Here is a 22,153-nt window from a genome sequence, read left to right as displayed (position 1 = left end):
CTATCAATCATGCTACGTGCATGAAGGTGGATACTGAATCGGCTACCTACGCAATAAGCCATGTCCCGCGCAAAGAAAAGGAAGAAAAAGAAAAAGAGGTTTAAATCAACAAAGGCTTGCATTATGTTGGGTAATTAAGCGAAAACAGCAACTGATAGATTGGGTTGACAACTTGTATTCATTCCTCTCCCTGTTAAGTAAAACAAAGGGTCAAATATCGTCCATGCACATGATATTTTCTTTGAGGGGGACAAATGTCGCACTCCTCGACTGCGCCTGAATTTGCCTGGTCTTCTCCTTATCAATACGGTCGGTAAGGACTTTCTGCTCAAGGGCACTGGAATTTTCTTGTCTGGCCTTTTCTGCTTGGTCATGATAGATCATCTGATAGATCATCTCTGTGCCAGTTCCAATGTGATCTATCATGGTGCCAATGGCCTTCATAGTCAGAGACTCGATTCTAACAGCAAGCGACGCTTCCTCGTCAGCCCGCTGACGCTTTACTCTCTGGTCTTGCACGGCTTGCTCTTCCACCTCCTTGCGCTTCTTCGCCTCGACTAGTTTCCGGCGCTCCTCTTTAACTGCTAGATATTTGAGCGAGTGGCCTAGCCTCTGTTGGAGAGGAGGTATGATTTCCAGAGGTGGCGAAGAGAAAAATAGCACGTGGCCTTGATTGTCACAATGGAACTGTTCTCGGATATCTTCCGGGATAGTAGCATTAGCAGCATCGCTCAAATGGAACACTTCGATCGGACGAGGGGCATTGGGGTTGTACACTGTCCCCGGTGGAACTTGTATGCGGTTCGCCTGATAGGGAGTATATGGTGCTGGCTGAACAGCTGCGTACGGATGAGAGACAGCCGATGTCTGGTAGGAAGGTTGTGGAGTCTGTTGCAAAAAACCACTGGAGCGTCTCTGGATGGCGGGCTGATATGTTTGGCTAGGGGGCAACTGAGGTTGCTGATAAGTCGTTGGAGGAACTGGTACGGGCACGTTCTGAACAGGAGGGATTGGTGCAGCTGGCGAGCGGGGTGGTGCAGGAGTGGTTCCGGCTACAGTAGTGTTGGCTTGACTATCCACACTAGGCCGCTGTGGAGTTTGACTGATCGAAGCCTGCCGAGCAGGAGCAGAAGGCAGATTTTGTGGAGGCAAAGACGGGGGTGGCGAAGGCGTGGGTTCAGGTGGTGGGGACTCCTAGGGAGGATATGATCTGTTAGCTACAATAATAATGTCACAGGGGCACATGAAGTTGACATTACAGGACAGCAAAGACTCACATTCTCATCTCGCGGACGACGATGAACAGCGCCAACAATTGGCGGTGCGTTCTCGGCTCCCCATGTTGGTTTTGGAAGATCATCTGTCTCTTTTGCGTCGCTCTTCAACAGGTGCTTGATAGGACTTGAAACCTTCTTTATCCGCCGAGGAACGTCGAATAGGTCCATTTCATAATCCTTCTCCCTCACCTCATCCGGGAGGCAGCTCGCCCAAGTCTTAATCTTGTTCAGTTTGTGCTTCTCCTCGTTATACCGAGCTTCACAGACATATACGTCCTTATCAGGAGGGAGGCCCCTGGGTCGTCCACGATTGTAGCGAGTGAAAAACATGACAAAACAGCGATCTACCACTTCTTCGATCCGATGATCTCGGTACTGGCCAGTCTTGACCACCTCGTTTGGATAGAAGTGCTTCTCAAAATGGTGGACGGTTTGCTCGGGACGGTAATACCAACAGGCATTGACCCATTTATCGCCCTCGGAATCCTGCCAGGTGCGGTAGATCTGGGCCACGATGGGTTTGGTTACATCATTAGGGTTTTGTATATGGACCCAATCACCGACCTTCCATAGCTCGCCTTTGTAAAGAATTCCATCCGGTAATGGCAGACGCCCATCCTCCATCAAGTACTCACTGTCTGGTTTCTTTTTCTCAATTTCAGCGAGCTTCCGTGATTCCACTTGCAAGTCCACAGCATCTTTATAAATCTGACTCTCAGGCTGGTTGTATACTTTGGCGTTGTTGAACATCAAGTCCATATCCCTCATGAAGTGATCGACGGAGTTATACTTCTTCCGCTTAGACTTTCGTTTAATGATGTCAATAGCGATTGGCTCTTTGATCTCCACATAATAGTCAGGATATGTAGCCTTATCTGGCAAACGCTCAAAATGCCGAACTTTGAGTGCGCCGCTTGGCCCTTTCAGTTTTCGAATCCCCTTCAAGACAGCTTTGATCCTAGCCTCCATCGGTGTGTCCACACGCGGCGGTCGTCCTCGTTTTTTTCTTAGCTCAGGATCGTTAGACTTGTGGCCGTCATCCTTTCCACCGTCTCGTTTGCTTCCAGGACGAGGGCCTCGTTTCTTCTTCCGCCGGCCATCATCGTCCGAGTCCTCTTCGTCCTCGTCGTCCTCGTCGTCTTCCTCGTCCTCGTCCTCCTCTTCCGGAAGAGGATCTGCTTCGGGGATCTCGCCGAGGTCGGGAAGTTCAGCAACTTCTGGGGGAATTATTCCCTGATCTACTAGTTTCCGGAATTCGGCGACAAATACATCCTACAGACCAACATTAATAAAAGAGTGCAAACTACAGCGAGGGCATAGAGGGTTTTCTGCAGACCTTAATCACGAGCGCGTCTTCATACGCTTGAGACTTGGGACGGTTGTATGTTTGCGCATTATGAGGAATCTAGGCATAGAGGTAACATGTTAGCATTGACAAGCTCTAGTACACCGCGGAAGCAATTGCTCCGAAGAGAAGGACGGCCGTCGATTTACCAGAGCACAGTCTCGCACAAACAAAGAGAATTTCGTATATTCTCTCTTGTTGATCTTTTGCTTTAGAATGCTGAGAGCCATTGGCTCTTTAATAATATCGTAATAGTCCGGGACATTGCGCTTGTTAACGCTGCGTTGGAAAAGTTTGGACGGATCATGGCCACTGGGGGTTGAAGGCGGGAATAGTGAGCTTCACAATGTGACTAGTGAATAATTCGAAGGAAATCCCCAAAACTTACTCTTCTTCTCTGAACTCGTAGATGGCCATGACAACATCCATCATTGACCTCCATTGTTCGTCGGTAACACCCTCGGCCGTCGCAGCGCTATCGCCCTTCCCATCGTCCTCGATTGACTTAACGGGCTCTTCAGATGTGGGTTGGAGTTGCGACGGCTCCAAGCTCTTCTCCATGCTGTATAAAACCACGGTCGCAAAGACCAAGGATCATCAATGACACTTCAAGCAGACCAGCGGAAGCTGCTGGAAGTATTCTGTCAGTGAGAAGAGCTGAGAAGAGCGCGCAAATCGCAACAGAGGAGGTTCGCGCAGCTGAGTCATCAGGTACATACATGAACTGTTACGGTACGTTTTTCTTACAATTAAACTTGTAACTTATTGAACTCTGCTACAAGTTCATACGGAGTATAGCTATGGTGAGGTAGACCGTCATGTACAGAGTATACATATAACTATGTACAATATACACAATACTTCCTATGTACTGTACCTAGGGAGCAGTATCTTTATAAGTGTCTGTACTGTGCTATATTAGGTACTAAAGGAACCCCTAAATTCCAAGTGATTACCAACTGTACTAAGTTCGGTATCTACATACATACTTACTACTAACTACATTTGGAGTACTAGGAGATCGATAAGTCTCATGGATATACTCTGAATGTACTCCGTGTAGAATGCTATTATTTCATTCTATCGCTCAAATGATTTATTGGTATATAGGTGTATCATACCAATCTGTACTACGACATGAAAAACATGGGTACTGTACCATGGCATATATATAATATATATAGGTATTTACAGTACTACCTTTCTGTAGGCTTGAAAGAACCATCACAGGCGGGTTACCATCCGCATGCTACTAAGTATTTGATGTGGGGAGGATCTGAGTTGATACTCCGTATACGGAGTACATATATCTGGTATGTATGTATGTACATAAAACAGTAGGTAAAAATTAAGAAATAGTTTGAAATCTGAAAAATCCCACCAACTAATGTGTCCTCATGTCATCTCCCATTATGTAGGGTTTCGAGTACAATCATTAATCTGATAACCAAAAGGTTTTTACTGCTATTTCTTCCTTATTAGCACAAATTATTGAGAATATAAATCGTTTCGGCTAACCGCCCAGACTTCCATTGTTTGATATACAGAGTGGTAAATATTACTGATGCTGGGCATATTTACAATACCGATAGTATGGAAGAGGAACCTGAAGGCAAGAGCTCTTCCCCCTCCTTCTTCGTGTTCCCACTTCGCCCCACTAGTAGTTGAGTGCTGTTTATAATCCATATTGCCTTTAGTTAGTTATCGGGTTCTATCTCCTCAAGTCCGCTACTACTCCGCGCTGCTTTCCTTCCTCCCTTCCCTACCCCCACGAGATTTATTACCAATCTCCGGTATACTAGTACCCACTTCTGAAGATGAGATTTCGTATCCGTGGACCAAATGGACAATCCACTATCACTCTTGATGATAGTGCTACCGTGAACGATCTCCGAACTCAGATTGTGGATAAGACTGGATTGAAATCCTACGATGTGAGATACGGATATCCCGATCTCAAACATTTTCTGCTAGATGAGCTTCAATCAAACCAGAAGATCTCTGATATCGGGTTTAAGCTGGATGGGGAGCAACTTCTGATAACGAAGAGAGAAGCACCTCCCAGTAATGAGGGGTTAACACCCAGCTCGCAAGAGCCACTCAAAAAGCATCCGATGTCACACACGTCCAGCGACGCTATCTCAGACGATTCACCCGAGATTCCATCTCCTGAGCATGCGGGTACCTTTGTCTTACGTATTATGCCTGACGACAACTCGTGTTTGTTCCGCGCTGTGGGCAGTGCTCTCATGGGGGGTATGGATGCGATGAACGAGTTGAGGTCTGTTGTCGCACAAACTATCCAACAAAATCCGGGCCTCTACTCGGAGGCAGTGCTAGAGAAGAAGCCGGACGACTATTGCCGCTGGATACAGAATGAGGATTCATGGGGTGGAGGTATCGAACTTAGCATCCTCAGCAAGCATTTCGATATCGAAATCTGCTCAATCGATGTACAAACGCTCCGCATTGATCGATTCAACGAAGGTCCACCAACTCGCTGTATTTTAGTTTACTCAGGTATTCATTATGATACCATTGCGCTATCTCCGTCCGATCCTCCTTTCACCCATTCATATGCACCCCCTGAGTTTGACACCAAGGTCTTTGACGCTGCGGATCCTTTAGTGCTACAAAAAGCGCTAGAGCTCTGTAAGGTACTGCAGAGTAAGCACTACTATACTGATACCGCAGGTTTCCGTATTCGCTGCAATACATGTGGTCGGGTTTTCATTGGAGAAAAGGGCGCCACTCAGCACGCATCGCAGACTGGCCATTACAATTTTGGGGAGGCCAGTTCAGATTAACGGTAACAGGTCAAGCGAGATGAACACTCAACTAGTACATAGTGCCCGAATAGAATCATGAGTGATATAACCACCATTGGAATACGACCGGTCGTACCATCTGCAGGACAACTCTTCAAAGCCTTTTTGAACAAGGGTGGAACTGCACGATGCGTGAACACGGCCTAAACCAATCGCAGCGATCCTGTAGTCAACATATAGAACTAGTGGCTGGGCGACCTTTTTGGAGCAAAAATTCCCTAGAGCGTATTAAGAAGATATCATTATCATAAATTGTTCTGGGGTTTAAATCATTGCGACCTCATCAGCCTCGTCATCTTTGTCCGCTTCGTCCTCCTCCACAGATTCAGCACTATCCTCGGGATTCCCTCCCCATTCAACATCGTGTTCTATGGGGTCCGTAAAGAACTCGTGTTGTAGGGCATCTCTGGCGCTCAATCGTTTATATGGATCCAATTCCATGAGACCAGCCAGAAGGCGAGTTGCTTGTTTCTCGCTCTCAGTTAACTCCTCCACACAGCTGGCCCACTTTACAAGCTTCTCCCAACTATATCCTTTCTCTCCAATTGTTGGAATATTTGTTTCAAATATCTGCCCATGCATAGCTGCCGCCGTCTTCATGCGACGCGTCCCGAAAATACTAGCCATTTCTATCGTAGCATCAACATCATCAGCGGAGTTGAAGAAAGGAAAGCGACGACCAAGTAAAGTCAAAAGGATTACTCCTGCCGACCACATGTCTATCTTCGTCGTCTGAGATGTACACTTGAAAAGAACTTCTGGCGCACGGAAACCCCGGGTTCCGGCTCGGTTAGCACGCCTTGATGGTCTAGAATCGTTCTTCGGGTAGCCGGCCGACAAAGTCGAGGTTGAGCAATGGGTGGAGTAGTAGCTCTGTAACAATCTACTGCGACGGACATAGCTTGGGTTGGCACAAAGACACGTGCCTGTATACTCGGACCCCTCGCGCTACACCGGGTGGTCAGATAATAAGGCCATGATGGCAGTTCACTGTGGGGGTGTTTCTTTTTCTTTCTTTTTTCTCATTCCACCTGCTGGTTATAGACTTACCTCAGCCAGACCAAAGTCCACCAAGACACCTTCTCGAATTTCTGGATTATAAAGGAAATTGCTGCGGGTTCATTCGATCGTCAGCAAATCAAAACAAAACAGATCCACAAACGCGTCCTCTTACGTCGGTTTAATATCGCGATGGAGGATATTGTGTTTATGGACTGAGTGCAAGGCGGTAAAAAGGGACCGGAAGTAATGTCGCATATCCGCAACCAAGAATGTGCGGTATTGTATACGGAAATCGGTATGAGGAAAGAAGGGCAAGACCGCTACAACCTGATCCTGGTATCGAAAGGCTGTGATCAGGGGGCATACGGATCGACAGCCTCGGAGGTCATGTAGCAGCTCAAGTTCATTTTGAATACGAAATGGACTGCTAGTCACGTATATTTTTTTTAGGGCAACATAACGAGGTTTCTGTCGCTTGGTAGGCAAGGATTGTCCACGTTCTCCCTCTACACGTCGCTTTTTTGAGGGAGGGCTCGTCCAACTGTCGCATTGATGACCTTGAAACATATCCCAATCGTTCCTGTAATGATCATACAACAAATCCTCCGCTTTGTACACGGTAGAGAAAGTGCCTATAGGTTTGCGATGTGTCAACCAAGGGAAGCCGAACGCAAAGCAGCAAGCAAATATGGATGTTGACTACCTTCACCAATTCTATTTACCAAGCGAAACCTATCCGAGATTCCGGGAAACGTATCCTCAAGTTTCTTCATATCCTCTTTCACTGATTCATCGACGTCTTCCTCGTCCTGGAGGTCTTCATCTTCATGTTCCATCACGGATGCATCGCTGTCCGTAGCCGCACCTTCGTCTCTTGCGTATCTGGATCCTGCTAGCGCATGTGATGGTCTCGAAGGGCCCGGCTTCTGTAACTCAAAAATACCAGTAGGCGCTGGATGGTGAGTGGACATGGCACCGCATAAGTCGCCAGAAGGCTTCGCGGCTTTTAGTCAAGGGGATAATTGTTTGCAGAAGCTTCGCACACAATATTAATCTGAGAAGGGCAAAAGGGCTGAAATGTAATAAATAGCGTGTGACACGAAGGAAATTTAGTTCATGGCACGTATGTGTATGCGTGGAGGACATCCGATGATGCAGTGTTGCAGTTTCTATGTTTCGGAAAGGGTTCATGAACCAGTTCCGCGGAGTTTGGAGCAAATTGATGGATGAAAGCGTGCAAAAATTTCCCGATCTGGTAAGGCTATGTTTGTGTTTACCATCTGTCTCCACGATCTGCAGACTGTAGAACATAGATTTTATGAAAAGAGTGTACCATATATACTATAAATACTGCAATACACCAATTGCAGGCTCCCTAAGCAGTATTATGGTGGGAGGAAAAGCCCCATCTGTTGGCAATGTGATGTAATTATTTGTATCAAATGTGTATTATTACCGATCCAGAGCGCCAGCTTATCACCAAAGAGGAAAAATACAAACAAAAGCCTGCCGCCACCAAACTTGTCTTCCGCATTCGCTGTCTCGTCGCTCCAACCCTCTTTTACCCCACGACACCCATTATCCGCCTAACCAAGTCTTTCAGTTTCCACACGCCCCTCGAGGATATCCCTCGCAGCCGCTCCCATCATGGAGGACAGGGCTCAGTTCGACATCAACGAGTCACTGAAGTATTATCTGAGTGACCCAACCTCTGTTCCTACCACTGATGCTGAACCCGAACTCTTGGAATGTGAAGCCGACCCGGACCAATTGTCCACTGCATTAATTGATAATGTCCTAAACCCTATTGTCGATGCGATAGCTGAGAACCCGGAAGGTCTAGCCAGGCCGTCCTTCTTCGACTCTTTACAGTTTCTCTTAAAGTGCGCTCGACCCTCTGATTCATCCCCCGAACTCTTCGCTCGGAAAGAACCCTAACGTTAGCTCAACTTCGCAGACACTGCTCAATCTTGCCCATAAGGTCGCTGAGCAAGCTTCTCGACCTAATTGTGTCAGGATTATCCGTTGAAGCAGATATTATCCACGGAGACCTCGAGTCCGACGAACCGGATGGCGTCCAACACCATAAGCATTTACTAGAAATGTATGGTTTCTTATTACAATGGGCACTTTCTGCCGTGGAAGTAAAGGCAGCCGAGCGACCTGCGGATGCTGCTCCTGCTCGGAGAGGTGTAGGGAAGTCGGGTCGGTCGAAAGCTAGCATGAGAGATGGTCATTGGGACTGGACAGCCCAGATACAGATTTCCATGGAGACTATGTGCAAGGTCATGAAGCTCAAGCTCAGCAGGATATTTTTGACTACACCAGACCGCGACACATTTGTTAATCTATTTACACGTTCGATCTATCTCATCCTCGAAAGTGAGCAGCGAGTAAAGAGTATGACTATTCGCATGCACGCCTTCAAGGTTCTATGTATTGCGGTCAAGCATCATGGCCATGCTTTTGGTGAGTGCTCACGATACTTAAGATTGCTTCAATGGAGCTGACCCATAATGAAGGCGCTCAGACATCTATCGTCCAGAGCTTAACATATTTTGAGCATCTGTCCGAGCCTATGGCTGAATTTTTGCACATCCTTGCTGAGCAATATGATTATCCTCAGCTGTCGGATGAGATACTGAAGTACTAAACTCATACCCTGGAACTGCTGGGATGTCAGCTAATATGTGGCAGGGAGCTTGGAAATAAAGAGTTTAATTCCAATGATACACGAGGGCCAAAGTCGGTATCTGCGTTTATCGTGAAACTTTCTGAGCTTGCCCCACGATTGATTATAAAACAAATGACGCTCTTGGCTAAGCAGCTTGACAGCGAAGTACTACCATCTTACACTTCCTATCTGTATATGTTGGCATCTGACTGAGCAACAGTCTTATACCCTTCGTTGTGCGGTGATTGAGGTTTGCGGGAACCTTATTGCTGATCTCAGTCGGCAAGAAGAGCGCAGTGATAATTACAAGACCCAGATTAATGCGTTCTTCGATGTGCTCGAGGAACGCTTCCTAGACATTAACCCCTACTGTCGGTGCCGTGCCATCCAAGTGTATATGAGGATCTGCGATTTGGATCAGAAGTTCCCGAAAAGGCGGCAGGCAGTTGCAGAACTGGCAGCAAGGAGCCTGGAAGACAAGAGTAGCAACGTACGACGAAACGCAATTAAATTACTCTCCAAGCTGGTGTCTACTCACCCATTCAGTATCATGCATGGTGGACAGCTCTCCTATAAAGAGTGGATAGCCAGACTTGATGCTGTTGATGCCGAACTGAATTCCCTCCGCCCCCCTGAGACACCAGGTTTCGACGGTGGCGAGGCCTCGCATGTTGATAGCGAACTCTTAGATGATGCGACGCAGATGCCAGACGAATCCCCTTCCAAAGCACCGCGCATGACTGAAGAAGAGAAAGCCGCAGCGGTGAAAAGGGCCGCCGAGCAAGCTGCAACATCTGAACTGCTAGCGCGGCTTCAGTTGACTAGAAAATACTATAACGAAGCCATTCGGTTCATTGAGGTTCTGCATACTGCCTCTGGAGTCGTCACACAACTGCTGTCGTCTAGAAATAAGAGTGAGGCTATAGAAGCCATGGACTTTTTTGTTGTGCTTGACGCATACAAGGTGGAGACATCCCGTAGTGGAATTCGACGAATGCTCCGACTTATTTGGACAAAAGGCAACAGTGACGAAGGGAAAGGCGTCCAAACCCATCTCATTGACTGTTACAAAGGTCTTTTTTTCGAAGCGCCAGATTCCTTCAGCCCCAACGATGCGGCAAACTACGTTGCTCGGAACATGATCAGTCTGACGTTTGGCTCTACACCCGCTGAGCTGACATGTCTTGAGCAACTGCTAAGTACTATGATGAAGGCTGGTCATATTTCGGATGCTGTCATTGCGAAGTTGTGGCAGGTATATGGGGTCCAAAGGAAGGAGATCTCGAAAACCCAACGCCGGGGTGCTATCATCGTCCTTGGCATGCTTGCTCTTGCTGACCCCGATGTGGTTATAAAGGAAATTGAGGTAATGCTGCGGATTGGTCTTGGGAGTTTGGGAAGGGCGGACCTTGTTCTTGCGAGATATACATGCATTGCCCTGAGACGGATGGTGCCGGGCCGACAGGCAAAGTCCAAAGAAGTCGGCATTCCCAAACTAATTAACGATCACCCCATCCTTACCCAACTCGCGGCTATTGTCGAGATCGTGTCTGACAATAAAGAATGGTATGGGGTGGCAGAGCAAGCTGTTAGTGCCATATATGCACTGTCTAAACATCCAGATGTTTTATGCTCTGATATCCTCAAGCGGAAGACAAGGTCTGTTTTCCAGCCACAAGCACAGCGCTCTCCTTCACAAGGTGCTAGTGATGGGGACGAGAAGCATCCCGGGACAGCGTCAACAGACAGCCCAACCACCAGAAAGTCCTCATCTGCTGTGCTCTCCCAACTGCTATTTGTTGTTGGACATATTGCAATCAAGCAAATAGTACACCTCGAGCTGTGCGAGCTTGACTTCAAGCGCCGCAAAGCGGAACAGGAGAAAAACAAAGCATCCACTGCAACACCTCAAACGAGCAAAGACCCCACCGAAGATGATGAACTTGATCTCATCGGTGGAACAACGGAAGATGACTTTACAGATGCCATGGCACACATCCGTGAGCGAGAACTGCTCTATGGAAATAAGTCTCTCTTGTCCAACTTTGGCCCGTTGGTTACAGAAATTTGCGCCAACAGCAACACATACCCTGACCGTAACCTTCAGGCAGCAGCAACTTTGTGTATGGCCAAATTAATGTGTGTCTCTGCGGAGTACTGCGAGAAAAACCTCCCTCTCTTAATCACTGTTATGGAACGTTCTGAAGACCCAATCGTTCGTAGCAATGCAGTAATTACGCTGGGTGATATGGCAGTGTGTTTCAATCATCTTATTGACGAGAACACAGACTTTCTATACCGCAGGCTCAATGATGATGATGTCTCTGTCAAGCGCACATGCCTCATGACTCTAACTTTTCTCATCTTAGCAGGCCAGGTCAAAGTCAAGGGACAATTAGGCGAGATGGCCAAGTGCTTGGAAGATGACGACAAAAGAATTGCTGATTTAGCGCGCATGTTCTTCACGGAGCTAGCTAGCAAGGATAATGCAGTGTACAATCACTTCGTTGATATGTTCAGTCTCTTGAGTGCAGAGCGGAACCTTGAAGAAGCTTCATTGAGACGTATTGTCAGGTTCCTGATCGGATTCATCGAAAAAGTGAGTGCTTCGGGTATCCTTGTCTTCCCCATGTACAGCTTCTAATCTTGTTTGTGGCTTTGCAGGAGAAACATGCCCGGCAACTGGCTGATAAGCTGGCTGCTCGCCTTCCACGATGCGAGACCGAGCGGCGATGGAATGATGTAGCCTACGCCTTATCGCTGTTGCCCCATAAGAATGAAGAGATAACGAAGATAGTGAGTGCTGGTTTTAACAAGGTAGTAGTCACTGCCAATACCTAGGGCAACGATATCGTCCAACTCGTCGGTTGGTTTCCTTTGGCGTTTTGAGATGGCGCAGCGGTGAACATGGATTTGGCAGTTATGAGTCATTCAAGAAACTATGGGAAATCTTATGTTGAGCAGTATATTGAGCTTAAGAGTACTCTTCTTTTTATCGTTTGGGTGGTGGCTATTGTGGTTGTAATCATTATCATACTTCTCATCTTCTTGCTGAAGGTAGTTTCTGTTGGCCTGGGCCATCATATATGCGACTCCAACCTATACAAGCTTATATAATGGTCATATTTTCTGTAATTTTTGTTCATTTACAGGAGGTGGTAGCCCGCCCGCTTTGGTCATAACTCGTGGTCAATATCGACTGGAAGCTTAGACTTCACAGGCTGGATTCGTTGGGACAAATGAACAAGATTTTCTAGCTACATGTATGTTCGCCCCTAGTAAAACATGCTTCCGTGGTGATGACTGTATCGCTTTGTTTTTTATTGTCTTAAATTTATCCAAACCCTTTATCGTATGCGCCCAGAACAGTGTCTTTTTCCTGCACTTTTAGAAGCTTCAAATTTTTGAGGGCACCAATGCAATGCGACGGTCAATGGAGAAAGAGAACAATGTACGGACTCAGTAAATTACCAAGAAGGAAGCTCCAAAAGTAATTTGTAATGGTACGTAGGCCAAGGACTACTTCGTAGCCTCTCGTTTTATACGCCAAATTCATGTATGTATGTACATTCACAACCAGAAGAGATGTGAGTCTATGCGCCTTTTGTTTCACTTTCTTTCAAGCTGTAGTCACCGTTATAAAGTCCGTCAAGAGCCTTGCGCCCTTCTTCAGTCAACTCTGGTTTGCCCAAGGGAGCAACAGCGTCCGTGAAGAACCGAGGTTGCCATATCTCATTCTTTGCCTGTCTCTCAGCAGCCTTTTGCCGCTGCCTCTCTTCGATATTTTGTTTGCACTTGGTGGCCTGGTTATAATTTTTATCTACTATCGCCTCGGTAACGCTGGACCAAAACTTGCGAGACTCGTTGGACAGTTGACTCGCCTCAGGAGGCACACTCTTGGTGGCTGGGAAGAGTGGGGTAATATCGATTAGAAGCTGGGGCTCACCTGCCCCAGACAAAGTGTAGTAGACTTGTCCGTGCCATGAGCCGCTAATTTTGGCAAGAATATCGCTCTCTGGCACATCTTTGATTTTTGTCGTGGTATCGATGTCGGGATCATACCGAAAGACCACTCCTTCGACCCTGTTTTGGGCTCGGCCAATCCAGCCATCTTCCAGGTATTGTAGAATCACTTTGATGCGTGTTTTGGGGCAAGTTACGTAGCACGTATCTGAGACGGTTATGGCCAGTGCACCCCTCAACAGGCCACCCAAATGGGCAGCAGGGTGGGTCAGCTGATACTCCTCATTATCTCTCGGGGCGATTTTGACAAAGATCCCCAGATTGTGCTGACCGGGGGCAACGCGAATGCTTGTGCCTGTAAATTTGGCACTAATTTGATCAAAGCCACGTGCTGAAACCCCTCGTTGAGGGCAGTCGATGAAGAATGCGGATACTGGTGGATGGTGAGATGTCTGTTCAGTCAGGTAGCATACCTTGACCGCTTCAGCATTGCCATCCTTCGCAGTGGAGGTTCCATTTGCTATCCCTGGCTTGGAATGTACCTGTACTTCTGGGAGGGCAGCATCAATTTCCCAAGTAGCCTGAAATTTTGAGTGTATAAGTTAGTCTATATTCAGGCAGAAGCGTGTGAACACTCGTGGGGAAGTCAAACGCACTCTGAAAAATTCACCCAGTGTAGAATTATACGGCTTGCACGGTTTACCCTTGATGTATTTCTATGATCACTTTCAGTGTACCGGTCTCTCACAACAACTGAAGTACCACGGAGAGATATACCAGGTCCTTTGTGAACCAAAACCTTAAGACCTCAAGCGTCCTGCCCAGCGGATCGTCTGATTGACCAATGCTGTGACTTTCCCGTCAGAAAACGAGCCCCTGGTGAAAGGTAGGCTACCTTGCTGACCTTGCAAAGGTCTCTGGTCTGTCCAAATAGTTCCAGTATTCTGCCAGACCCCCGACCTAGTCAGTAATCACTTCGTTAAGTGGGCACCAGTGTAGCCTCAAGGAAGCCACCTACCTAAATTGGGCGTCGGCTCTAGAAGGTGGGCAGGTAATGAAAAGCGAACAGATGCGATATCAGCGACCCCAATAAACCTATAGAGCCACGGCACCATCGAATCAGTATGGATCGAACAGAATATGAAAATCAAGACCGCCATCTACACATACTTCTTTAAAATAGAGAGGAAGGTTTTCAACTTGGAAGAGTCGTCGGGGGTCTTTTCGGGAGCATCCGATGCTGCTGGGGGAGACATAGCGAGGCCTAGCTTTTGAATGGCTGAAATAGAGAATGTGTCAGTAGGTAAGTGTATGGCTGAAGAGAGCAGCGATATAGAAAAAAAAAATTGTCTTTCGATGGGCAGAATCGGTGTGGCGACCAAATGCAAAGAAGGGGGATTAAATCGCCTTTCGCTCCCCCGCCACGAGAAAGGATAGTTATGAAGATAAGCAACCAGGTAAAGTCTCAACTCAGGGGAACCGAAGAAGAAGATGAAGAAGAAGTACCAAAGAACAAAAAGAATGAAACTTCTAGACCAGAATTCGGGCTGTAACAAAACGGCGATGAAAGTTCTATGACCACTTCCTCTAGAGGCGGTGACGTTCGGTATTTTCTTGTGGTTGCCTTGACTGTACGTCACCGACACTTTGATTGATTTCTGGTTTGTAAGGAATAAACAGCTGGGGTTATTATTAGTACAGTACATACTAGTACTGCGTACATTGTTACGGTATTTCGAGGACGTAACACAAGTAAGAAGAGGGCGAAAGGCTCCCAGAGGAATTACCTATCTAGAGTAAGATCATTTGCGCCAAGCAGTAATTATGAAGAGTGCTTCTGTTCTAAGTAATCTGGATCCCAAAATAGCAGTCAGCGAGAAGTTGATATCACTATACAAATATTTCACAAAGCAAGAAGAATGTTTGTCGTACATACACAAGTATACAACGAAGGAAAACGGGAGGTCAGGAATGGTTCAGTAACTACTAATACTAGTTAACTAGCTAGCTAGTCATGCATCGATTAATTACTAACCTTAAAACAGTAGACCAGTTTTAGAGTTTCATAGTTGTCTTTACCTCAATACATTTTATTAAAAAGATTAGATGACAACCAATCGGCGCATCACGAGGTCCGTTTAGTACTTCAGTGAACCGTCCAACTTCAGACCAGGGCAGTGGTTTCCATATCCATTTCTTTCTCTCCTTGCACCCCCCGGGCCCTCTCCCCTCTATGTTGTGTTAATCTAACTAGTACTCCGTACTCTAGGCGCGATACTACATTAGTATCAAATATTGTCTTTCCATCCTGTTCGGGCTCACCTTTTCACCTGATACCATTTTACTATCACCAACCAGTAAATAACTGCCCTATCGTCGGCAGTAATTTTCTCCAGTACAGGAAAGGCTCGCAATCCCCTCGGGCCACCCCGCTGTATCATACCTCTTCCACTGGTATTAAGCTCTCAACCAGCCCTTTGCGGGCCAAGAATCGCACCCAAGTTCGTATAGCTGGCCCGTAATCGTACCTCCTCCCTGCCGCATAGTCGTCATCCGCCCGCTGGGTTTGCTGCTCGTCTCGAATCGCAGCTCGTAACATCTGCTGTTCATTGCAAAGCTTTCGTTGGAACTCGGCTATTTCTTGCACGGAGAACAAATGGTACCTCTCCAATACCACTGGAACAATTGCCTGATCGAGAGACTCTCTTGTTATATCAAAGGACTTATCCGGACCCAGAATAGTATTTTCTAGGATGGGACTTGCAAACGGCGAGTCCGAGTGGGCCACTCCAGGAGCTTGGGTAGTTAAGCGCTGATTAAGCATCTCCAGACACTTTATATTGACAGCCAGTTTACCAATAAGGTCTACAAGCGGGTCCCTAACGAGACTGAGGATTGAGAATTCAATCTGATCTTCTTCATATTCAGTCATCCTGGTGATAAGGTGCGGTTTTACCAAACCCAACCAATCCTCATCAGGAGTACAAGGCCCTGTGGCTCACGTCAGCGATATGTACCGTACGCTTCTCCTGCCGCCGCCCTTCACGTACCGAGTGCCTGGGGCTGGCGTTCCAGGCCATCGAACTTCCAGACTTTCCCCAACGCAGGGACAAACGCGATAAAGTGGAACCCTGCGTCTATATCAGTTTCATCGTGCATGCCCTTACTCGAACGAGAACGCCTAGATTTCGCCTCATGCTTTAGTTGAAGATCTGAATTGAGTATATCCATTTTCCTATACAAAAGTCAGATACATTCCTCGTGGCGAAGAAACGGTGAAAGGCTTGCTAGCAAACTCCAACCTTGCAAATGAATTATGTATTCGTTTGACAAATTCAAAATTACTGATGGCATCTCCCCTAAGCGCAGGAGTAAACGGCATCGTGAAGTCCTTGAAATGCTGTAGGTTATCCCCAAGCTCGATGCCTTCTATATTGTTGACAATATTCAGCAGGGCAACACTGGCGCAAGCATTGCTGGTAGTCTATTTTAAAACTATCAGCAATGAGTTCCTCAGTGACGTTAGAGGAAGTGTGGGGGCAATGGGGTAAACCGACCTGGTTTGCAAACCAAAGCCCTTCTGGGCAGCTCGCCTCTTGCTTCTCCGGATCATCTTCCCGCCAACGAAACAGGAAGATCAAACCATAGACAGGCTTGCTATGCGGCCACAGGTGCTTCGGTTAGTAGAAAACGGTGCACCATGTTCAATATGCCTTACTTTAAGAATGCCATCATCTCTTCATCTAATGATACAACTTCTTGGACTTTGACGCCTTTCACCCCGAATTCTCGCAGCATCACATTGAAAAGAGCCTTAGAGGAAGTCAGCACAAACAGGAAAACTGAATACCAATAGTAATAGTAATAATAATAATAATAATTACAGGCTCCGACTCCAGCTCACAAAAGCCATTCCAGCTTTCCTTCTCCTGCACCGTTGCTGACCGACATGGGTCGTTGGCAGAGTTATCTAGGCGATTGGCCATGACTGTTCAACCGTCGTCGCAAAGTCATGCGTGTAATGCACCCTCCGTTTTCCCAATTCCCTCGAGAGGGTTGAGATGGAATGATTTCGATAGGTCGTGGATGCAATGCAAATATGAAGTACCAGGGTCTGTAATATGTTAGAAATTTACCATTGGGCAGGCTTGGTTATCGTAAAAGAACCGTTACTATACTGGCCACCGTCATAAAAGAGGCGAGGCTGAGAAAGAAATCAGGTTATGAAGGGATTAAGATGACTGAATAACTAAAGGATACGACGAAATAGAACAACAACTAAGGGCGCCAAAAAAAATGTAGATAAATAAGGGAAGGCTGGTGCTTGCGAAACGTAAGAACACTACCGTGGACAACATGCATCTATACCCGTCAAGTTCTTCTAGGTTAGGTACCTACGGAGTAGTAGTAGTGTTTGATGCTTGGAGCTGAGGCAAGGTAGGTACTTTAGTACTCCGTAGTAGCTAACCTCTTTAAGTTGGCCTGACCGCCTATACCATTGGGTCCGTTTCCCCATTGGCTGAAGCTACCTTGGACGCGACTCCACGCGTTGAAGATTATTGCCGGACTCTCGTTCTTGCACAGTGATCTTTTTTCCCCCTTCTTCTTTTCTTTATCTTTTGCGCTTTAGTCGAATTAGCGCTTCAAGTCGGTTTCCAACATCGATTTTCAGTGGGTGGCGACAGGTAAAAGAAGGTCTTTGTACGGCATCTGTACCTAGCACAAGGTATCACAAAAGTGCAAGGACCTTTTTGCCTCCCCAGACCGGCTAAGAGATAGAGGGCCTCTTTTCTGCTGGAGGTATGCTTGTATCGGCGCTTGGACCTAGAATAGTGAACGATAGTGTGTTGGCTGCGCATTCCTGGATATGCTGACTGATTGTATAGGTGATATTAGTAGACCGTGGGTACCCCGCGATCACAGCATGCCATGAATGACACTCCCCGACTTCGGTCTGCTTTCCCTCAGACGCCCCAACCGTCGCAGAGATCGCGAGACTCCTATAGCTCCCCATCTAGATCTAAACAGCGCGACGCAGGACTCCAAAGGTCCCCCTCAAAGGCATCGCCGACAACCCAAGGTGCAAATTTGCCACTTATCCCAGTTGAGCTGATAGATGCACCATCGCAACGACTCTATATAGTGGCCTTTTATGTCGCGCTCAACGCTTGGCGGCTTTATGAATCTTGGAAAGCTTCGGACGATTTAGATGCAACCTGGTTATTTCTGAAGTGGGCTTGTATTGACGGAGTGTTCCTTTTTGGGCTTCAGGCCTTGCGCATACCCTGGCTAGAATGGGCTTTTCCTACAACCCTTGCGATTTTTCTGATACACGTAGTTGGCAATGTATTCCTCATGTTTCGAATTCCGGTATGTGGAGACTCCTCCCAATACAGTGGTCAGACTTACTAACTTTGACTAGATTCCAATTGGTGCCTGGGTATCAGGAATAGTCAAACTGGCCTACGATAGAGAGTTGTCAATATCTGAACGGAGTGTTAAGCCAGGTGATATCATTCATAATGCCTCACTCATACTAGGAAAACAAATAGTTCATATACTGCCTGAAGGGTGAGGTTCCCACAAATTCTTGCGTTTTGGTCTAATGTACTAATGATTTTAGATCTGCCGTATTAAATCCAGACCAGACGCCTCTCTGTATAGATTCAGAGAAGACCACCGTCAATCTGCCTATTCGAATCAACCAGACCGACCCTATCCTGATAGAGTTACTCCGCTTGGATTTTACTAGCAGCGGCAATGAAACAATCACAATAACTTCAAAGCAGCTGAAACAGATGAAACGTCAGGCAGGCAAGAAGCACCAGGGATCTGACACCGATTTGCACCGTGACATTCTACTTCCGATTCGGCGGCCGGGCATATACCGCCTCCAAAGGGTAGTTGATGAGTCCAATCTTGACGTTCGTATGCGAAGGTCTGATGCACTTGTTGTATCATGTCCTCGCGCCTCTATCAAAAGCTCCCACACCCATAAGTGTAGAGGCGAGTTGTCTAATTTGGTCCTGACGGTTGAGGGCACACCGCCGCTGAAGATCAAATACAGCAGACAAGTGAATCGTCGTGATCGAGGATACTCTTTCCAAAACATTCAACCAGAGTACTTACGGTCACCGTTACTAGGTCAGAGGAATATTGGTACCCTTGTCAATTCGCGTGAGCCAGACATTGCTTGGGCCCAGAGCCAAATAATCGAGGTACCGTTGAATGAGTCACTGAACCTCAGTGGGGAGTGGCTTTATGCGATTGAAGAAGTACACGATGGCTGTGGCAACGTCGCCAATTATACAGCATTTTTGGATGAGGTCGATCGACTGCCTACAAAATACTTGTCCCAATGGCATCAGTTCTCTGTCCATGAAAGGCCCCGATTATCTTTATCTGGATGCAATGATCAGCATTTCATAGAAGTTGCACGAGGGGACAGTGTGGACCTGCCCGTCAAATTTCACCAGTCAGGACAAGGGTATGACAAAGATGGGCCTTTTTCTATCGTATATTCTTTCAACAACGATCATGAGTCTGCTGGCGATATGCCTGGTAGAGTCCGAGAGTTGTCTCTGAAGAGTCTGAGCCAAAAGCCTCAAATAAAAGATCCAGGGTGGTACGTTTTGGATGCTATTTCTAGTCAATTTTGCACAGGCGAAATTTTGGAACCATCGTCCTGTTATCTGCATAACCCTCCTGAACCTGAGCTGGCTGTCAGGTATGAAAAGATTTTTGATAAATGCGCAAACAACCCGGTCGGCTTGTTGGTCGATTTAGACTTCACAGGATCCCCGCCGTTCCGGCTCCGGTACATCGTTGAACATTCCAAAGGCATTGAGACCAAGACCCAGTTGATTGAGGGGCTGCGAACTCAGCTGGACCTTACTCCGTCTGAAGCGGGCTTCTACCGCTATCGCTTCTTAGATATCGCAGACACAGTGTACGCACCACGACCTCTCAAAGATAAGGCCCCCGTTCTGGAACAACACGTTAAGCCTCCTGCTTCTGCTCATTTCCTTGGGTCTAGAGCGGTGCGGAAGGCTTGCTTCGGTGAGCCTGTGTCTGTAGATGTAGCCTTGCATGGTGAAGCGCCATGGACTTTGCAGTACGAACTTGTTCATAATGGCAAGAAAAGCAAGCACGTTTTAGAGACAGAGAGTGACGTGTCGAGCATCGTGACCGAAAAGCTCGTCAGTGGCGGCGAATACAACCTTGTGTTAACGAGTGTCAAAGACCGGTCAAACTGCAAACGAATTCTGAAGGATAGTATCCAGATCGACGCTCGACCAAAACCGCCACACGTATCTTTCGGGGAGATCGAGAAAAGTAGGAGATATTCGGCCTTACAGGGCTCTAAAGTTGATATTCCCCTAAGGTTGAGTGGTGAGCGACCATGGACTCTGAGGTACAAAACAAGCCACGATTCAGCAGTCGCTGAGAAGACGTTGTGGCAGGAGAACAGCGCTTTGACTGTGGAACACGAGGGGCGTTATGAAGTCCTCGGAGTGACTGATGCTTCCTGTCCTGGAACTGTTGACCAAGCCGCTAAGATATTCGAGGTTTCATGGATACCTCGCCCGCGGATTACTGCTGTGGACGGTTCTCCTGTAGGAGCCGGCGGACACAAAGAGAAGCGCGATGTTTGCCAAGGAGAAAATGACAATCTCGAGCTTCGATTGTCGGGTAGTCCGCCGTACAGTATTAAATACGAACAGCAACGCAAGATTACTCGTGGTTCGCCAGCTGTTCGATTGCAAACCCTGAGGACAGTTCTTCATGCGGCTTCCATGGAAATGGATACCTCGGAGGCTGGACTGTACACGTATACATTTACGGAAATCGGTGACAACCTCTATGACCATGATCCCAGAAGCAACCCGGTGGTTGTGACACAGAAGGTGAACCCTCTGCCATCGGCGCGATTTGATGCTCCTGGCCGAATCTACGGTTTCTGCAAGGAGGATGTCAGCGGCGAAGAACTGATTCCCATCACTTTGGATGGCGTCCCACCATTCACCCTTGAAATATCCATAAAACATCATTCGAAGGCAAAGCCGGAACTTGTGTCAATCTCGAACATCATTGCAAATAGACACATGCTTCCCATACCACGGCGCCATCTGGACTTAGGCCAGCATGTCGTCAGCATTCACAAGGTCAGAGACGCGCGTGGGTGCCAGCGGGCAACCGAATATGATGCCTCATCCGTGAGGGTTGCAGTCTCCGACGTACCTACCGTAATCCCTCTCGAATCCAAGGCCGATTATTGCGTGGGTGAGCGGCTTTCTTTCTCGCTTTCAGGACATGCGCCGTTTGAGGTATTCTATACATTTGATGGGGTTGCCAGAAAAGCTACTTCCCGGACGACGAATTTCCGTCGCATCGCAGAAAGACCAGGTATATTCACCATCACCGCCGTAAGCGATGGTGCCAGTGGCAAATGCAAAGCGCACAAAAACGTAACGAAAACCATCCACGAAATGCCAAGTGTTAGAATCAGCAGAGGCCAAACCTCTGTTGTTGATATACACGAAGGTGGAGAAGCAGAGCTTCACTTTGAATTCTGGGGGACGCCACCATTTGAGTTTACGTGCGTTTTCTCCCTTCCCTTTTTTCCCTTTCACCAGCATCTGAGTACTAATTTTCTTTTAGATATATCCGTAGCTCAATCGCCAGAAGGGGGAAGAAGGCGGAAATACTTGACATTAAGCATGACATTTCTTACGAACATATCAAGACCATTAAAACCTCGGACGAAGGAACTTACGAGGTTGTGGCGATTAAGGACAAGTTTTGTTCAGTTTCTTCTCAGACACATCTAGAAAAGTCCGAGAAACCAACTGGGCCATAGGTTAAAAACAAAGAATGATACTTGGTGTAATATTAAATGCAACCGGCGTCTCCATGTCCATGTTTTGCGTTTGTTTCATCCCTTTGTACGGAGTACAGTATGTTTGCACATACCTTGCCCGCTGCTTGTTTAGACCTCGAACGTTTACATTGTGCAGACGCCCAGAATATTGTAAACATGAGAATATACCGACAATTTATGAGA

General features: G+C 47.1%; 7 protein-coding genes across 7 annotated transcripts; 3 read left to right on the top strand and 4 right to left on the bottom strand.

Moving 5' to 3' along the window:
• Window positions 1-210: 210 nt before the first annotated feature.
• ANOM_003033 (putative RSC complex subunit (RSC1)) lies at window positions 211-3,183 on the bottom strand (the record flags this gene model as incomplete). Its single annotated transcript, XM_015548290.1, has 5 exons — window positions 211-1,194; window positions 1,278-2,549; window positions 2,614-2,682; window positions 2,772-2,961; window positions 3,011-3,183. The coding sequence occupies 5 exons, from the start codon at window positions 3,181-3,183 to the stop codon at window positions 211-213; spliced, it is 2,688 nt and encodes an 895-aa protein (XP_015408953.1).
• A 1,256-nt stretch (window positions 3,184-4,439) lies between these two features.
• Window positions 4,440-5,429, top strand: ANOM_003032 (ubiquitin-specific protease OTU1; the record flags this gene model as incomplete). Its single annotated transcript, XM_015548289.1, has 1 exon — window positions 4,440-5,429. The coding sequence occupies one exon, from the start codon at window positions 4,440-4,442 to the stop codon at window positions 5,427-5,429; it is 990 nt and encodes a 329-aa protein (XP_015408954.1).
• A 248-nt stretch (window positions 5,430-5,677) lies between these two features.
• ANOM_003031 (serine/threonine protein kinase CDC7) lies at window positions 5,678-7,542 on the bottom strand. Its single transcript, XM_015548288.1, has 4 exons — window positions 7,156-7,542; window positions 6,625-7,084; window positions 6,501-6,561; window positions 5,678-6,398 (listed from the first exon to the last, which is right to left on the bottom strand). Exons 1-4 carry the CDS (start codon window positions 7,421-7,423, stop codon window positions 5,715-5,717), a joined length of 1,473 nt encoding a protein of 490 aa, XP_015408955.1. The 5' UTR covers window positions 7,424-7,542; the 3' UTR covers window positions 5,678-5,714.
• Window positions 7,543-8,099: 557 nt separating this feature from the next.
• On the top strand, window positions 8,100-11,967 carry ANOM_003030 (condensin subunit YCS4; the record flags this gene model as incomplete). Its single annotated transcript, XM_015548287.1, has 6 exons — window positions 8,100-8,335; window positions 8,410-8,921; window positions 8,975-9,098; window positions 9,150-9,291; window positions 9,347-11,725; window positions 11,791-11,967. The coding sequence occupies 6 exons, from the start codon at window positions 8,100-8,102 to the stop codon at window positions 11,965-11,967; spliced, it is 3,570 nt and encodes a 1,189-aa protein (XP_015408956.1).
• A 752-nt stretch (window positions 11,968-12,719) lies between these two features.
• ANOM_003029 (putative oxysterol binding protein (Orp8)) lies at window positions 12,720-14,345 on the bottom strand (the record flags this gene model as incomplete). The annotated part of the gene is made up of 6 exons (XM_015548286.1): window positions 12,720-13,670; window positions 13,746-13,805; window positions 13,867-13,936; window positions 13,994-14,033; window positions 14,108-14,184; window positions 14,260-14,345. The coding sequence occupies 6 exons, from the start codon at window positions 14,343-14,345 to the stop codon at window positions 12,720-12,722; spliced, it is 1,284 nt and encodes a 427-aa protein (XP_015408949.1).
• Window positions 14,346-15,526: 1,181 nt separating this feature from the next.
• On the bottom strand, window positions 15,527-17,075 carry ANOM_003028 (ubiquitin C-terminal hydrolase 37; the record flags this gene model as incomplete). Its single annotated transcript, XM_015548285.1, has 6 exons — window positions 15,527-16,080; window positions 16,140-16,324; window positions 16,392-16,573; window positions 16,647-16,746; window positions 16,808-16,902; window positions 16,974-17,075. The coding sequence occupies 6 exons, from the start codon at window positions 17,073-17,075 to the stop codon at window positions 15,527-15,529; spliced, it is 1,218 nt and encodes a 405-aa protein (XP_015408948.1).
• A 943-nt stretch (window positions 17,076-18,018) lies between these two features.
• Window positions 18,019-22,133, top strand: ANOM_003027 (putative nuclear envelope pore membrane protein; the record flags this gene model as incomplete). Its single annotated transcript, XM_015548284.1, has 4 exons — window positions 18,019-18,459; window positions 18,512-18,660; window positions 18,713-21,688; window positions 21,751-22,133. The coding sequence occupies 4 exons, from the start codon at window positions 18,019-18,021 to the stop codon at window positions 21,947-21,949; spliced, it is 3,765 nt and encodes a 1,254-aa protein (XP_015408947.1). The 3' UTR covers window positions 21,950-22,133.
• Between the last annotated feature and the right edge of the window lie 20 nt (window positions 22,134-22,153).

Source organism: Aspergillus nomiae (genome assembly GCF_001204775.2).
Source record: "Aspergillus nomiae NRRL 13137 chromosome Unknown contig00063, whole genome shotgun sequence".
NCBI classification, from domain to species: Eukaryota; Fungi; Ascomycota; class Eurotiomycetes; order Eurotiales; family Aspergillaceae; genus Aspergillus; species Aspergillus nomiae.
The sequence above is the reverse complement of the archived record's forward strand: the minus strand, read 5'-3'. Positions and strand labels throughout refer to the sequence as shown.

Bases quoted from the DNA above. Each gene is read 5' to 3' on its own strand.
- ANOM_003031 (XM_015548288.1), bottom strand. From the start codon at position 7,423: ATGTCCACTCACCATCCAGCGCCTACTGGTATTTTTGAGTTACAGAAG. The intron at 7,085-7,155 runs GTAGTCAACATC...GCAAACCTATAG, and splicing joins GGTAAATAGAATTGGTGAAG to GCACTTTCTCTACCGTGTAC. The intron at 6,399-6,500 runs GTAAGTCTATAA...CACCCGGTGTAG, and splicing joins TGGACTTTGGTCTGGCTGAG to CGCGAGGGGTCCGAGTATAC.